The 16,174-nt window shown below is 39.4% G+C and overlaps 1 protein-coding gene across 2 annotated transcripts in view; it reads left to right on the plus strand.

Moving 5' to 3' along the window:
- The first annotated feature begins 345 nt into the window (after positions 1 to 345).
- COL28A1 (collagen type XXVIII alpha 1 chain) overlaps positions 346 to 16,174 on the plus strand; it is a 118,152-nt gene continuing 102,323 nt past the window's right edge. Inside the window, exons 1-9 of one of the 2 annotated variants that reach the window (XM_073333869.1) lie at positions 346 to 385; positions 1,605 to 1,767; positions 2,286 to 2,845; positions 5,231 to 5,251; positions 6,164 to 6,220; positions 8,225 to 8,278; positions 8,829 to 8,870; positions 9,682 to 9,708; positions 13,896 to 13,940. In XM_073333869.1, coding sequence (XP_073189970.1) covers positions 1,641 to 1,767; positions 2,286 to 2,845; positions 5,231 to 5,251; positions 6,164 to 6,220; positions 8,225 to 8,278; positions 8,829 to 8,870; positions 9,682 to 9,708; positions 13,896 to 13,940 — 933 coding nt within the window. In that variant the 5' untranslated portion in view covers positions 346 to 385; positions 1,605 to 1,640. Of the gene's footprint in view, positions 519 to 1,604; positions 1,768 to 2,285; positions 2,846 to 5,230; positions 5,252 to 6,163; positions 6,221 to 8,224; positions 8,279 to 8,828; positions 8,871 to 9,681; positions 9,709 to 13,895; positions 13,941 to 16,174 lie in introns of both variants that reach the window. The other variant, XM_073333870.2, reaches the window with a different exon arrangement.

The raw sequence follows: 16,174 nt of genomic DNA on the forward strand, positions 1-16,174 counted from the left end.
TTATGCAAGATATTATGGAACATAAAATTTTATTGTTTTGGGGCTCTATTCTACCTGGTACTTACAACAGGTGCTTTTCCATACATCAGCAAAGAGAAGGGGAGAGACATAGCAGAAAAAGACATACAGTTACAGATACAGATAACTGACCATTATTATTACAGGTAATTGATCATTAGTATTTCTATATAAAACTTCAGTTATGGAAAACAAAAAACACTCAAACTGTTCTTCAAATAACTTGTAAGGCATTAACATGTTCATAGGACTGTGTCCCTTTAAACTCCCACTCAGATCTGTAATGCTGGCTGAATGCCTGGCCACTCTGGATTCAGTTTTGACAAACAAAACATGAATAAAGGATCATGAAAGATCCAGATGCAAGGTAACCCTTACTTACAACCGGACGGACTATTTATTTACAAATTGCCTTATTTTATTAAACAGAAATGTATTTTTCAGTCACATTTATGTACAGTTTTTTTAATACCCGACTTGCTGTTTGCATGATTTATAAGGTAAGTCATAAACAGTTTAGAACACTTTTATCACATTAAAATAAAATCATCTAAGACCTGAACAGAAACTGTGTAAAACTGATTGTGAAGCTTACTTGCTTATTATAATTCTAGTCATTCTGTTATCGTTTTGTTTTGTGCATTTTCCCTTTTATCTTCTCAGAAGAGTACATTAATGATTTTAAATGTGTAGGTACTGAATGGAGTTAAAAACAATATTTAACTAGGACTTTTATTATACAATTATGTACTAGCAAGTAATCTTTAGTGTTAATGATGTTTAACATGAATTGCTCTAAATTGTAGACATTTTTTGTAATTCAGGTTTAATAGCTATCAGTGCACTATGGAAATTAGTTACACTGACTGAAGGAAATTTTTTAATGATATATTCAGTTTACCATCATATATCATAGATACGATCCCATAATGGTATTTTTATAAACAGCTTTATATCCATCCTTTTAGAAAGAAGTGATCAAATATTAAGTTGTAGAATTTCACTAGTAAACTATTGCCTTTATAAAAAAAAAGAGAATTATATAGTGGACTTTTAACATCTTTTTAATATATCTGTGTGTAAAAGTGCAATTTAAAGACATGAAAAAGAAGTTCCTGTGTATTGTTAAGCAAGTGGACTTGTGGATTTGCAGAAGCAAACACATAATCAATGTTTTCTGTAATGTTTCTGTTATTATCATTTAAATGGGATGATAATTATATATTAACTGAGGTCCCTACTACCCATCTCAGTTGGATGTCCAAATGAAAGTTAAAGATAGCAGTGAATATTTTTACAAAGAGTAGGGAACATTTTGTTTGTCCTATCCCACATGTTTTTTCTCAGTAAAACAGAATATAATGTCCAAAGATGTGTGAGCTATAGCTGACACTGCAGTGGCTGCTGTGTTTTCCTACTTGGGCACAGAATTATTTTGTTTTAACTTCTTCTTTGGTAAATCTTTCTGAGATACTGTACCTAGAAACTGAAAGATGCTTAATACAAAATTTTGTTCTACATATACAATATGTGTCTATCAATTTTATTATTTAAGCATTAATAGATATTTTGTTTTCTATTAATAGGAGTAGTAAGTCATCTGATTTTGGATCACAGTAACTATGTGGAAAAAACATTTTGCCTTTTGCCTTTTATTTTTGGCTGTCACAACAGATCGTGTAGCCTATGGACAAAACAGAAAGAAGGGACAAAAGCCAAATCCTCTTGCAAGAAAAGATGATTTTCAGGGTAAAACCTTTTTCTTAGAAATTGCAATAGGCTGTATAAAATGTTTCCTAGAAGTTTTCCAGGATAATTTCCAAGGAAATGTGTGGGATTATTTTTTGTTTGGGTTTTTTTTTGGTTTGTTTTGCTAATGAGTCCTGGAATATATAGCAGCACATTTCACATCTACATTGTATTGTAATGTGATCTATTGTTTTCATCTAAACATATATCACTTCTGAATTATATACATTATGAGAAATTGAACAACAGTTTTTCATATTGAATTTGCTGTCAGAAAATTTATATTTTAATGTAATATTAATATGACAAAAATAATCTGTGATGTAAGTGTGACCTAAACCTGAAATATTGGGCTAATGAAGTACTATAGAGCAGAATTTGTCCCTACCTCCTAAAAGAAAAAAAAATGATGGGGGAGATTTGGGAATGTTGCAGTGGCTTCCTTAAGTTAAAACCTTGGAAGCAGGTATATACCCTTAAAATAGAATTATTATTGTAACTTTTTTGTTCCATTACAGATTGTGTGTGCTTCATTGACATGGTCTTTATCTTGGACAGTTCTGAAAGTGCAAAAAATGCATTGTTCAGTGAGCAGAAAGATTTTGTTTACAACTTAAGTGACAAAGTTTTCCTAATGAAACCAGTTAAATTCCGGAAGTATGATGTCAAACTGGCAATCATGCAGTTCAGCAGTACAGTCAAAATTGATCATCCCTTTGTAGCCTGGAAAGACCTGAATAACTTTAAGCAAGAAGTCATGAATATGAACTATATTGGGCATGGCACCTACTCCTATTATGCAATTTCCAATGTCACTCAACTGTTTAAAACTGAAGGTCGTAAGGGAAGTGTAAAAGTGGCTTTGTTGATGACTGATGGTATTGACCATCCAAAGAGTCCTGATGTCCAGGGGATATCTGCAGCAGCCAGAGATCTTGGAATATCATTCATTACCATTGGACTGTCTAGTAAAAAGGCCAATAAATCAAACCTACATTTGATATCTGGGAATTCTCCTAGTGAACCTGTTCTAATCCTAAATGATCCTAATCTCTCAGTGAAAATAAAAGAGCAATTGGTAAGTAACTGTGAATGTTTACATTTCTCTTCTCTTTTATTAGTGGCAGAGTTTGTTGTTGATGATGATATAGACACATATTAGACATGATATAGACACATAGACACCTAAGGTACAGTCTTATTTTCCTTCTTAAGTTTCTAGCCCTCCTGGTTGCAGAGAAAAGATTGAAGACATTACATGAGCGTACCTGAAAAGTTCAAAAACCAAGCAACAAATAAAAAAGCCAATTTTTTTTAATCAAATGATTTTTAAAACAATCTGATGATTTTTTAGGACCTGTCTCATGATGACTTTTGAATATTTAAGATTAAGCAATGCTGCAGGAATAGGTGGAGTGGTTCAGCTGCGAAAAAGATCTGAGGCAGCATGAATCCAGTTCAATTCACAGGCCCAGCCTTCAGTCAAACTACATTTTGGGCAAGGCAGAATTTTGTGCCATCCCTCAGTATAATTTCGGGGATAGTTACTCATAATTACAGTGTGCCTCCTAGTTTTCAAGGAATTGTGCTGTACTTAGATCACCAAAATCTTACACCATCCTTGCAGATCTATCTGTGCTGCCAAAATAGCCTTGTACTCCAAAATGCTTGCATGCTAAGGCCCCAGTCCTGTAATTTTTATGTTAAGTTACTGGTAATTTTGACATCAGGTTAATCAACATTTTGATTTTGATCTAATTATACAAAGTCACACACAAAAGTATGGAGACTAAGACCCTGATGCTGCAAAGACTTATATACATACATAACTTTATGTATTGTTTGTAATTCTATTGAAATGAATGAGATTATTCACAAGCACATGCTAAGGGCCTGATCCATTGCCCATTGAAGACAATGGAACATTTTTACTGACTTCAGTGGGCACTGGATCACAACTTAAAATAAGTGTAAGTCTCCTACTGTTCTCATTTAGAAAACACACTAAAAAATCCAATGTCGTGCACACATACAGTAAGCAGTATGTCCAAAACTGTTTTCATAGCTGACAGTAAATACCAGCACAGCTATGAAGTTGGTAGGGGCTGAAATCAGTGGCACTGACTTGTGAGCTCTGTGGAATAGTCAAAGAGTTTGGATAGGCTATTGTGGCACTTCTTTTCAAGGCTACAGAAAGTATTTTCTTGTAGGATAAGAGGCTGTACATAATAAGCTAAGATAAGGTGAAAACATGTTTAGAATTAAATTAGCTTTTCAGTAACTACACGAGAAGAAATATTGTAAGGGTTTTCTTAATGTTTACATTTCACTAAGTCACTCTAAAAGCATGTTAAAACTAGTTTGGAAAGTTTTAAAACCAGATATAGTGACTAGGTATCACATATGTGTAAAAGTACATGGATAAGCTATGCAATTAAGGAAACATCTGGAGACTTCTCAGGCACTGATGGCAATTGGTAAAAGACAACTGTAAGAGTTTTACTAATTTATGTCTTGCCATGTGTTAGATAGATGTCTTTTGCCTCTAAAAAGGAATACATATTTATAGAACAAACATTTTAAAATCAAATCCACTATATTGTATATTTTAATCAATAGGTAATAGGCCAAATTCTTCTCCGAGTTACACTGGTATAAATCTGGAGTAGCTCTCTATAAACTGATGCATTTTTATGATCTCTTCATACATTGTGCAATGAGCCAAGATGTCAGGTTTAACTATTCACATTTTGACTCTTTGTCCTTCTTATCTTTCCTACTTTTCCAAGGTAAAGATTCTGACTAGATGTTACATACTAGCATTGGTGGCCCATTGGTGGTATCTTCCTGACTGGTGCTGCATTATACACATTGTTTCAGTACATATTCCTAGGCACCAGTATATGCAGCTGAAAGTTCCAACCCTCTTCCACTCATTCTGTGGGACCTATTCTCCTCCTGCTGGATATGAGTAACTACCTCTAAAGGGTGGCTAGGATCAGAGTCATTGTGATTTAAGGAAATGTAAGCAAAGAAATATGAGATCTTTGATGGCCCCCTAGAAAACATGGTTTTGGGGGCTGGCATAGTACACTAGCTTGTGCAGAGCTAGCGTGTGCCTGTGTATCTGTGCTGTCAAGCGTGCTCTCAGCTGCAATGTCAGACATACCGTAAGAGAAGCTACACAGGAAAACACTGGTAATTCATCTGCTTTTGGAATTTAAGAAAGTGTCAGGATATATTTCTATGATGCTACATGTCTCTCAGTGAATATGGCATGAGTAGGCCTACTAAGGGTTCACAGGTGTAAGAATTGCACACTTAAAGGTTGAAACCATTCACTTAATTTACCATTCTTGGAATGGTATTTGGAAACAGTATATTTTATAGGAAACATCTTAGTTAAATTAATAAACTGGTATATTTTACAAGAGAATATATTTTTCTTCTTTTTCCTTCCCAGGTTGCCTTATTTAACAAGCGGGTAAGTGTTACAAGATTTGAGTACTATCAGCATATCAGTGTAACATGTTTTAATCAGCACATCAAGGCTGTGCCATTTCCTTCACTACTGATATCTGAATACAACTGTAGTAGTGCTATGTTTTTATCTCCTCACAGAACAGAAGAAGAATTTTCTTAAAAACCAGAGTGTCAGAAATCAGATGGTTATTGATATTAATTGTTGGGCCAGATTCTTCTACCTTTACTTACACTGAGTAATACTCCTTAAGCAGAATCATTGGGATGGATGGGACTACTTGAGGAGTAAGGTACTATCCAATGTAAATAAGGGTGACAAAATCTGGCCCTATTATTTGTATAGAAATATGGTGACTTTTATATTAACTCTCATCCATTCCTTCCAGGCCTTCTCACCATAAATCCCCAAACACTGCTCATTAGTGGGCGATATTCAGTTTTTCAACTTAAGAAACTTTCCCTTTGAAAGGATATTGGGGCTACTCCAGGTATAAGTTACTTGCCTGTCTCATTAAAATGTGGCAGTCTACTTGGCTCAAAATTGAGATTCATGTCCAAAACTAGTGGGTAACATTACATGCTATGTATCCACTACCTGAAGTGTTGATATTGTATAACAGATTTGGCTATTAAGAAAAACATTTTTCAAAATATTTGTAATACAGTATGTGCAAAACAAAGACTGAGATGGAACAGATTTAAGGGATTATTTTAATGGAGATTGTGCAATGTAGAAGTGGTGTATGGTTTGTTACAGGAAGGCACATTTTATAAGATCATTTATTTTCTGACTACTTGACTGTTTTGCTTCAGCTAGCTCATGTCCTAGCCAAAAATACTGATTTAAAAGTGCTTCTAAAATTTGAAATTCTAAACCTGAATATTTTTCTAAAATATTGTATTAACCCTTTAGTGTGAGCGGAAGTCCTGTGAGTGTCAAAAAGGAGACCAGGGACCACCCGGCCCTTCTGTAAGTATATATATTTTTTGTTAGGAAGCTTCAGAAATATGAATTCTAATCAGAGGTCAAGGCTGAACATTATCGATGTTTGCCAGAACAGTCTTTTAAAATGGTTACAGTATGTATGAAAGCAAGATCTCAGCCTTCCGTATGCTGTAATGTAAATGTTTAATTTTGTTTCTATGGTTTCTGAAATTATGGATTTTATATACCCTAATGAAGACCTGAAACCTCCAAACAGAGAATCTTCTTAGTGATGTTTTTAAAAAAAACATGAACCCATATACTAAGCAGAAATTAGAAGTAAGAAACCCTAATTATGGTTTAATAAACTAGCTTGGTTAAACTGGTACCTGATTTTGAAGCACAAATCAAGAAACCCTAGTTGTGATGGAAGGCTGTTAGGGCCTCTGTGCTATAAACGCCCACAGCCTATCTCCTTAGAAGGACATCGCAAAGATTCAGCATAGAAATGGGTACAAGCCAAAAGTCTGAATCTGAGCAGGTCAGGCTTTGGGGCAATTTGAATCCAAAGTCAGAGATGAGCGTTGCTGCTCAGGCAAAGATCTCTGTCTCTTATTCCATCTTTCTGTGGTAGCTGGCTTCTCCATGGCTAACAGATACAGTTGGTGTCTGAGTGACTTGGAAAATCTTAATGTTGTATTCTGAGTGATCAGCTGTAAAGTCACAGCATAATATTATAGCTCTTCTGGCTAATCTTAGCCAGATGCCGTGTCAGTCAGATGATGAGGCACTTAAAGATATATTCAGCCTACAAAAAGATGATGCTTGGGTTTGTCAAGGTATTCTGTACAACTAAGAACCAGTTCAGTTTTCCAAATACAATATTTATGTAGCTTTTAATCATGCATTTTAAGTACTTTATGGAACAGAAGCAAATCTAGAGTTCGAGCAATTCTAGCTTATAGAATCAAATCTAGACCTGGAGCAATTCTAGTTAATAGAATTTGATTTTTGTTTCTAAGCTGACCAGAAAGTACTTTCTAAACGAATTAGTTGGATATTGGGAATGCAGTGACTGTTTAGGCTAACAAAACAGGCAGTAGATGTCTAGCAATATCTATTTCACAGCCTGAAACGTTAAAACCTGTTTGTTTATAATGAATGAGAAAGAATGTTGTCTAGGACACTAGGGTTTTCATGTCCAACTTGTGAAAAGTGCCGGTTAGCACTGCTTTAACTTATTTCTTTACCTAGACAATCTCATAGTCTACACCATACCTCATCCACTGGACCAACTGGCCAGGGCCTGGTGGAACCACAATATTGTGGCAGGCCTACCATCCCATACTGCTGGGTAACACAAGTCCAGAAATGAGCCTTCCTCCACTTTTTAGTAGTCTCTAATCAGAATTTAACGTCTAAGACATTTAAGTTATTTTGTCCAAAATTATTAGATCACAATACGGTATGTAACAAGAATCCCAGGACCTCTGCTTCCTTTTCCAGCCCACCCCTTTGCACAAACCACATCACACTTGGTCTCATGGACCAGGAAGGTGTTGGGAAGAATTCTTGGCCTTAGAGCTGCAGAATGTTGGCATTAATCTGTTCTTTAAAACAGAGCAGAGACAACTATATGGGCTAAATCAATTCCTATTCTTTATGTGACAATACTAGTCAAAAATGACTGGAATGTCTCCAAAAGGTAGCAGCGAGGAAGTGTGTTATATTTTCTGTTGCACCTTAGTTCATGAGGTTTACTAGGATTCTATTTTGCTAATGTTGAAGATGGAAAACATATTTACACTGGGCATGGGTAAAGAATCCCTGCTAGAGTCATGTTTTCTAATACTGAGCAAGGAACTTTTTCAGACTAATGAAAACAGTCTTATGCCTGTCCAAGCTCCTTCTCTTTCTCTCTCTGCTTCACTGTAGAACTTTTGCCTAAACCTTTGCCATCGCCATTGTTGCCTTCCTTCCTGGTACAGTTTTAAAGAAACCAGAAACATATCATTATGATGTTCATAATATTTTCCTGTTTTATTTAAGGGAGGACTTGGTAGTAGAGGGGATAAAGGTGAGCAAGGACCAAAAGGAGACAAGGTAAATTGACAGAGTTTTCTCTTTAAAATTAATGCCAATTTCTTCTAGTTTTATTCAAACTATGCAAATGAGGAAAGCAGAGAAAAGGTATAGTACAATATGCCATAAATCAATCTTCAAGCATGGAATTCTGCCCTCAAAGGATCCTGTTGAAATCTATCAGAGCTGCATACAAGGATAGTATTTGAATCTAAATCCTTATCAGACTGAACAAATTAAAAAGCCAGTTCTTCAAGCTCTTCTCTGCAAGCAGACCCCTGCACCTTTGTGGAGCTGTATGAAAGTCAATGAAGCTCTATGTGGCCTCCGGGCTGTTTATTAGGAACAGTTTGCAGGATTGGGGCCTAAGATCCCAGGCATCTAATAACTGTGCTTTAGATTTCTATGTTATCAAAGTTTTGCACTGTATATGCTTTATTGTAGAAGAGAAGTTGGAGCCCTTTAAGTTAAAATTGGTGTTGATTTTCAGTCAGTATATCTTGGTTCTAATTTGGTAATGTTTGGTAAAACAGTGCTGCATATTTTGATTGGGCTCCATTGTTCTTGACAGGGTGAGTCTCAAAAAGGAGAAAGTGGAGAAAAAGGTGAAGAGGTATGTAGATGAATTAGTATTTCCTTATTAAGATCTATTCTTGAGAATACTGTATCATAATTTAGAAAGCTAGGGCCAGATCGTTACCTGGTATAAACTGGCATAGCTCCAGTGACTTGAAGAGAGCTATGTTGATTTACACTAGCTGAGAATCTGGTCCTAGATTTCAAATTTTTATGCAGATGTTTCATATTATCATTTATAATACATATCTGAACTAGCTCCTGCTTCAGAAAAGCATCTGTATTCAGGAAAGCACTTTCCTTAAGCACCTGTTTAAGCTAAGCATTTGCTTATTTCCTTTCCTAAGATGTGGCCCTTGTGATAACAGGAACTTTTGAAGTGACAGTGTATTGAAGTGACCAGCATTATACTCATCTGCAAGGGAGAATTGAAGTTCTCATAATAAAGATCTCGTCTGTATAGTTGCCATGAATAGGTCCCTCATCCGGTATTCCCTTAGTTTGAACTCTTGAAGATTCACAGTCAATAAACTTGACAGTAATGCAATAATTCAATCTAATTTGAAAATCAGTCTAGGGTAGAGATTATATTTGCTAGGAATGCAGTAGAAATTTTTTCTGGTAAAGGACATATTTGTCTATCTACTCTTATGGGGGGAAGGGAGTGTATGGAGGGGGACAACACCATTTCTTGAAGTCTACAGAAGATGACAACTTAAATGGACTTTCTTACAACTATAATTAAACTTCATTATACTTGACAATATTATCTATATTTTTCTTGTTCATAATCTAAGTATGTGCTGTATCTTCACTTTATTTTCTTAATCTATTTGTTTTTTAAATAGGGGGATCCTGGCAACAAGGGAGAAAAGGTAAGATCTTTTTGGAGAGGCTAAGGCCGGATAGTCACTTGATGAAAATGCACAGGGGAGTCTCAGCAGAAGGTTCTGTCTTAAGTCCCTACAAACACATATGCACATATAAATGTTACTACCATGAGCAGTTCCACTGAAATCAGTAGGACTATTCATGTCAGTAAAGTTAATCATGTGTGTGTTTGGAGGATTGGGGCCATCACTGGTCTTTGATGTGATCTTTCGGGGGGGTCTCTGCTGCCCTCTGACTGGCTTTCTTTGGTTAGCCCCGGGTTAGGACAGTTCTTGTCTCCTGGCCTTTCATTGCTTCAGTCCCTTTTGGCTGTGTTTCTTCACTTCCCCAGGCATTTCTGCCTCCCTTACTTCTCTGAGCTCTCTCCTTTTATAGCAGGCCTTGTTTCCCCATTGGTTGCAGCTGTAGGTGCCTGCCTCCATGATTGGCAGTTGTGGCAGCTGCGTGGGGATGTGGTCAGGCTGCTTGCCTGTAGGTAGGAGAGACTCCTCTCCCCCTTTTGCCTCTGCTCAGTATGGGGTTTGTAGACCCTATTACAGGTCCTCCCCTGCAAGGCTGAGGCCCTGCCTTGGCTGAAATATGCGCCTTCCCTGAATGGAAAATCAGCATTACAGCGCAACCTTCCCACCCGGTGTTGTATCCAAAAGGCATAAGGCTGTAGTGACAGGTACCACCTCATGATCCTTGGGTTTGTTTGCTTCATCACATGTTGGCAGCACAGATGCATATGGTCCATAACTAGCGTGAATCTGCTTCCTAGGAGGTAGTACCATAGGCCCGCTATTGCCTATTTGACAGCCAAGCACTCTTTTTCTATCACTGAGTATGCTTTCTCCCAGGGGAAGAGTTTCCAGCTGATATATACTACCGGGCATTCTTCTCCATTGACATATTGAGAAAGGACTGCCCTAGCCCTATCTCTGCTTTTTGGTCATGGGGGTCTTGTATGCCTATAAGACATGAACCTTGTCCACCAAGGGGCAGACATGTCTTCCACTGACTCTATGTTCCAGGCTTCTTCCTTCCTTATAGCACATCTAGTAGGGTTTGCTGTTAATCTGGCTTCTCTCAGTGATCAGAGGACAGTGGCTACCTTGTCCAAATGGGAGTCCCAACCTTTGCTGTAGATAACTATGTCATCAAGTATGCCACCACATATTGGCTGTGTTGTTGGAGCATTGGTTCATCAAATGTTGAAAGGTGGCCATTGCTCTGTGTAACCTGAAGGGCATGGTCTTAAAATGGAATAGACCTAGCAGTGTAGAAAAGGCTGTTTTCTACAGACACTCTGGTGTTAAGGGGATCTGCCAGTACCCCTCTGTCAAATCTAAAGCGGTGATATATTGGGCTTCTCCCAGTTGGTCTAAGAGCATCCACTCAGGGCATGGGATAGCCATCAAATTTAGAAATTGTGTTCACCTTCCTGAAATCTATGCAGAAATGTAGTGAGCTATCGGGCTTTGGCACAAGCAGAATAGGATTGCTTCAGTTACTCTGGAACTCTTCTATCACCCTGAGTTCCAGCATGGTCCTGATCTCTTTCTCAGTGGCCCCCTCAACTTGTTGGGGATCGGTCAGAGCCCTTCTTGTATTACCTTACCAGGTTCTGTATTAATATGGTGTTGTGTTCGGAACGTCTTCCCGGGTAGGGCTGAGAATACCTATGGGAAAGCGGCCAGCAGCTGGAGTGCCTTCTCCCTTTGCTTATCATTTAATTTTTTCCCCGAGGATCACTGAACCTTCTTTTAGGCAGTCTTTACTTTGGGGTCCTAGTTTCAGTTTTCAGGGTTTGGTGTGATAAAAACATTTTCCCTGCCTTTCCAGGGCTTCAATACATTTACGTGGTAGATTTGTTGTTCCTTTTTTTTCCTGGTTGTCTGATCAAGTATTCCACAGTTTCCACTTTCTTTATCACCTCATGAGGGTCTTGCCACTAGGCCATTTGCTGTGATTCTGAGCTTGGAAGAAGCAACAGGACTCGGTCGCCCAGTTGAAAGATATGCATCCATGCCCCTTTGTTATACTTTGTGTTGTTCTAGCATACACCCATATAGCCTCCAATCTCTGACATTTTCAGCTCTCAGTGTTTGTCTTTCTCAGGTTTTCCATACCAGGTTGAATATATGCCCATCAGTTGTTGTCCATATATCAATTTGCAGGGTGAAAACTCTGTGGAAGCTTGGGGCACCTCTCTGATGGTAAAAAGTAAGGCTGCAAATAATTGCCAGTGCCTGGGGTCCTGGGCAATGAACTTCTTGAGCACCCTCTTAAGTGTCTGGCTGAACCTATCTGTTAGGCCATCTATATGAGGGTGGTACATGGATATCCACAGGGCCTTGTCTTTTAAGAGTTTCCATACTTTCTTCATCAGCTGGGACATGAAATTTGTCCTCTGGCCTGTCAGGACCTCTTTGGGAAACCCGAGCCATGTGAAGATCTTCAGCAGCTCCTTGGTGATAGTCTTAGCATCTGTAGAACATAGTGGTATGGCCTATGGGTACCTGGTGGCATAGTCCACGATGACAAGTATGTGCTGATGCCCTGAGGTGCTCTTTTCTAGGGGACCTATAAGGTCGATTCCCGCTCTTTCAAAGGTGGTCTCCACCAAGCGGAGAGATACTAGTGGGGCTCTCGGGATTCCCTTGGGGACTGTCAGTTGACATTCAGGATAGGAGGTGCAGAAATTCTCAACTTCCTTGAAGACTACTGGCCACAAGTACCGGGCCAGGATCCTAGACTGCGTTTTGTCTTTCCCAAGATGCCCTGCACATGGGGTTGCATGTGTCAGGTGCAGCAACTCACGGTGATGTATCTGAGGTACTAACAGTTGCATCCGTATCTTGTGTCTACTTGTCTTGGTTTACATGGTATAATAAGTCCTCCTTGAGGGCAAAGTGTGGATACTGCTGGCCTTTAGGGGGTCTACCTCTTTGTCGTCCGCCATGGATACCTGTTTGAAGGCTCAGCTCAAGGTCTCATCGTTCCTTTGCTCCACTTGAAACTCCGAGAATCCAGTTAACTTCTCTGGATCCATTTGCAGCAGCGGTGGTATATTTTGTCTCCTGGATGGTCCTTCTCTGGGGTCATCATCGTCAGTGGTATCAGATCTGGCATCTGTGGTCCCTATTATGGCCATGGAAGGGACCACCTCTGCCTCCTCCCTCCACTCTCTCCCCGCTACCAATTTTTCATTCCAAGATTTTCTTTCCTTGGGTCAGCAGGTAAGAAGGTCAGGGTTCTTAAAGGGGAACAGGATGCCTAATACCTCTTCTGAGGTATCTTCCTTGAGTTCCTGGGCTAAGGGAAGCTTCTACAAGAGCTCAGGGAAATATGACCAGTCTCAGCCTAATATTACGGGGTAGGTTAGGTCTGCAGAGATTCATACCTTCATCTGGTCTTGGAGCCCATCAAAAATCTTATTGTCTTAGTGGGATACCCAATAGAACATTGCCTTGGATACATTTAATAGGGATTTTTCCCTTCTTGGGTTTCCCTGTCACCTCGGCTACCTGTTCTCAGATAAATGTCTGGTCACACCCCAGAGTCTGTTGGCCTTCTACTTCCACTGGGATTGTGAGTTTCTCTGGACTTTTCCTGTGGGCCCTATTCTTGCCAGTCCAGACCTGCCTGAACTTACACTCCATGTAGGGGCAGTCTTAAAATGGGTGCCCCTGTTGTCCACAGGAGTAAAAGGTTATCACATCTGTCCCTTATTTTATACCATCTGTGTCATCTTCTGTCTGGGTTTCAGTGGGTCCTTGCTCCTGTGCAGTTATGGGCCAAGGAGTCAGTGGGGTGTTTAAGGGAGCAGGTCTGTTGTCACTGGGAAATCTTACCCATGGACCCTGAGATGCACCCCTGTCTCTTATGTTGACAAGTCAGCATGGTTTTGTCAAGAAAAAACATGACAAAACCAAACCTAATAGCTTCCTTTGACAGAGTAACATGACTTATGGATAGGGGGGAAGTGGTAGATGTGGTATATCTTGACTTGTTATGTTATGTATAGTCTTAGGAAGAGAAATTTAGATATGCTGAGTAGAACTGACCGTCTGCAGAACTTGATATAATTATAGTGCTTACGTGTCTTCAGAAAATACCAAAACTCATATAATGCATTTTATTTAATCAAAAAATCTTCTTCAATTATAAAATTTTAAAATTTGTATAGGGTGAAAGAGGAGAATGTGGGACACCAGGATTAAAAGGGGACAGAGTAAGTACAACTTTTTAATTAAAATGTTGTCTATGGTGTTAATTGTGGAGCACATATATAAGTACCATCAACCTGTGCACTGAATGAGGCAGGTGGGGATCATGTGATTAAAGAATGTATCATTATGCATATACTCACAGGGTGGCTGAATTGGGGTTGCACGGGCACCCTTAAATCTGGAATTTCCTAACTTTTGACAGCTTGACTTTGAAACCTTAATAATGTTATTTTAAAACAGTATTTTTGTGTGTAATTTCTTAGTTTTTCTAAAAGCAAACTAAAACCCCAGAAATTCCATCATGTGGCATCATTTTGGAACCTGCATGGGTTGCCAGCAGGGCTTGAACCCTTAGATCCACCTCACAAACCTCTGCCACTTGACCTAATGGAGTAAGGTAAAGTGAAGGTGGTAGTAGGTAGTCATCCGCTATGTGGACCAGCACTCGAGAGGGATGAGACAGTTTGCCTATGGGTTTTGAAGATATTTGCTGTTGGCAGAGGAATGATGAGACTCTTGGGTTCCATTCCAGACTCTGGACCCTGCTGGCTGTTCCCCATAAGCTTGACTCTTTCTACCCTATTCCTCCAACTTGTCCCTGTCAGAGTCCCAGCTATGCCTCACCCCAGCTCCTCCTCTTACTCCCAGTCTCCTCACCTAGTGTGTCCCAGTCTCCACTGCTCAGATTTTTCATCCCAGTCTCAGCCTTTTTGTCCACACAGTTCTGTTGCCCACTCCTGGCTCCTTGTCTGATTTCTCTGTCCCTCTTCCCTTCACACACATTCTCCAGTCACACAAGTTCCCAGTCCCAGTCTTCCTTCCCTTGTACAGTCTCACTGCCCATCCCATTCCAGCTCCTAGGCCCAGTCTGTCTGCCTGGAAAGTCCCAGTTCTCCCCCCACCTCCTGGCTCCTTGTTCTCCCAGTTCTCCCCCCACCTCCATTCCTGCTGCCCCATGGTTCCCAGTTCAAGTGTCCTACCCCCATCTTATATTTGATTTCAGTCTTCCCACAGGCTTCCAATGCATCACCCCTACCACTTCCTTCCCAGTCCAGTCTGCCCTCCATCCCAATCGCCAACTTGCTCCCAGCCTCCAGTCCCAATTCCACCCCCACATTTCTTGTCCCAATCTACCTCCGACCACACTTCCATACGTTGTCTTTTGTCCCCTCTGAATTCAAAGTAAGCAGCTCTTCCTCCATGCTGCCTGAGCCCAGCAAGCAGCACAGGGAGAGAGTCTCTCTGGTTTCAATTCCAGTGCCTGGCCCTGGCACAGGCTACAACGGCCCTAAGTTGCAATTGCTGGGAAAGTCCTGCCCAGCCCTGGGCTAGATCATACCCAGTGTGGACAAAATCTTCAGAGATTTTAGCTGCCAAAATCAAAGAAGTCTTTACTAAGCATGTGCGAACCACAATTTTTCAGCGGTTTACAATTTGGCCAAATGATGACTGGATTTTCCTTGAGGTGAGAAAAGACACATCTCTGATACAAATCCCTCCCCCTTGCAAATGTTATATCCCTGCTCCAAACAATGGGAGTGCTAGAACTTTTCAAAGAAAAGGTTACCAGAGCTTTTTAACATGGGCAAAGTAATATATTTTCTCCTAGCCTCATTCTCAGAGAGAGCTGAACTGCTTGAGGCAGATATCCAGCATGAAAAAATTCAGCCCAAACAGTTAGAGTCTGGCAAAATTATAAGGAACTGAAAATTATAATTTCTAGTGTTCAGCAACCATAATACAAACTGCTACCAGCCCTATCTATAAGGCGCTGTCCATAAATTCCATTACACATTTTTTGGTGATTTTCAAGACTCACCTACCCCTTGTAACACTTTGTAACACTGAAACAAACATGCAAAATTAAGGACCCCTGCCATACTTTACCTAATTTATGCACAGCCCCGAATTATACACATACACACACTGTATATATTCTGTCCCTATTTTTGAATATATACTGTAAAGGGAATTACAGATGGATTTAGGGCCTGAGCAAAACCCCACTGAAGACAATAGCAATCATCCTGTTAACTTTATTGATTTTGAATCAGGCCCATGGGAAAGACAATACAGCCTAGCCCTTTCTATATAAACATGCATTATGATTAGGTTGAAATGGATTAGACTTTTATATAAGCAATTTAAAATCAATTGACATAAAAGGAATAGTGGTCACTCTTAAGAGGTATCAATTAGCTTTGTAATGACATCATATTACCAAAATATTTACAAT

Source organism: Lepidochelys kempii, chromosome 2, assembly GCF_965140285.1.
Source record: "Lepidochelys kempii isolate rLepKem1 chromosome 2, rLepKem1.hap1, whole genome shotgun sequence".
Taxonomy (NCBI): Eukaryota; Metazoa; Chordata; order Testudines; family Cheloniidae; genus Lepidochelys; species Lepidochelys kempii.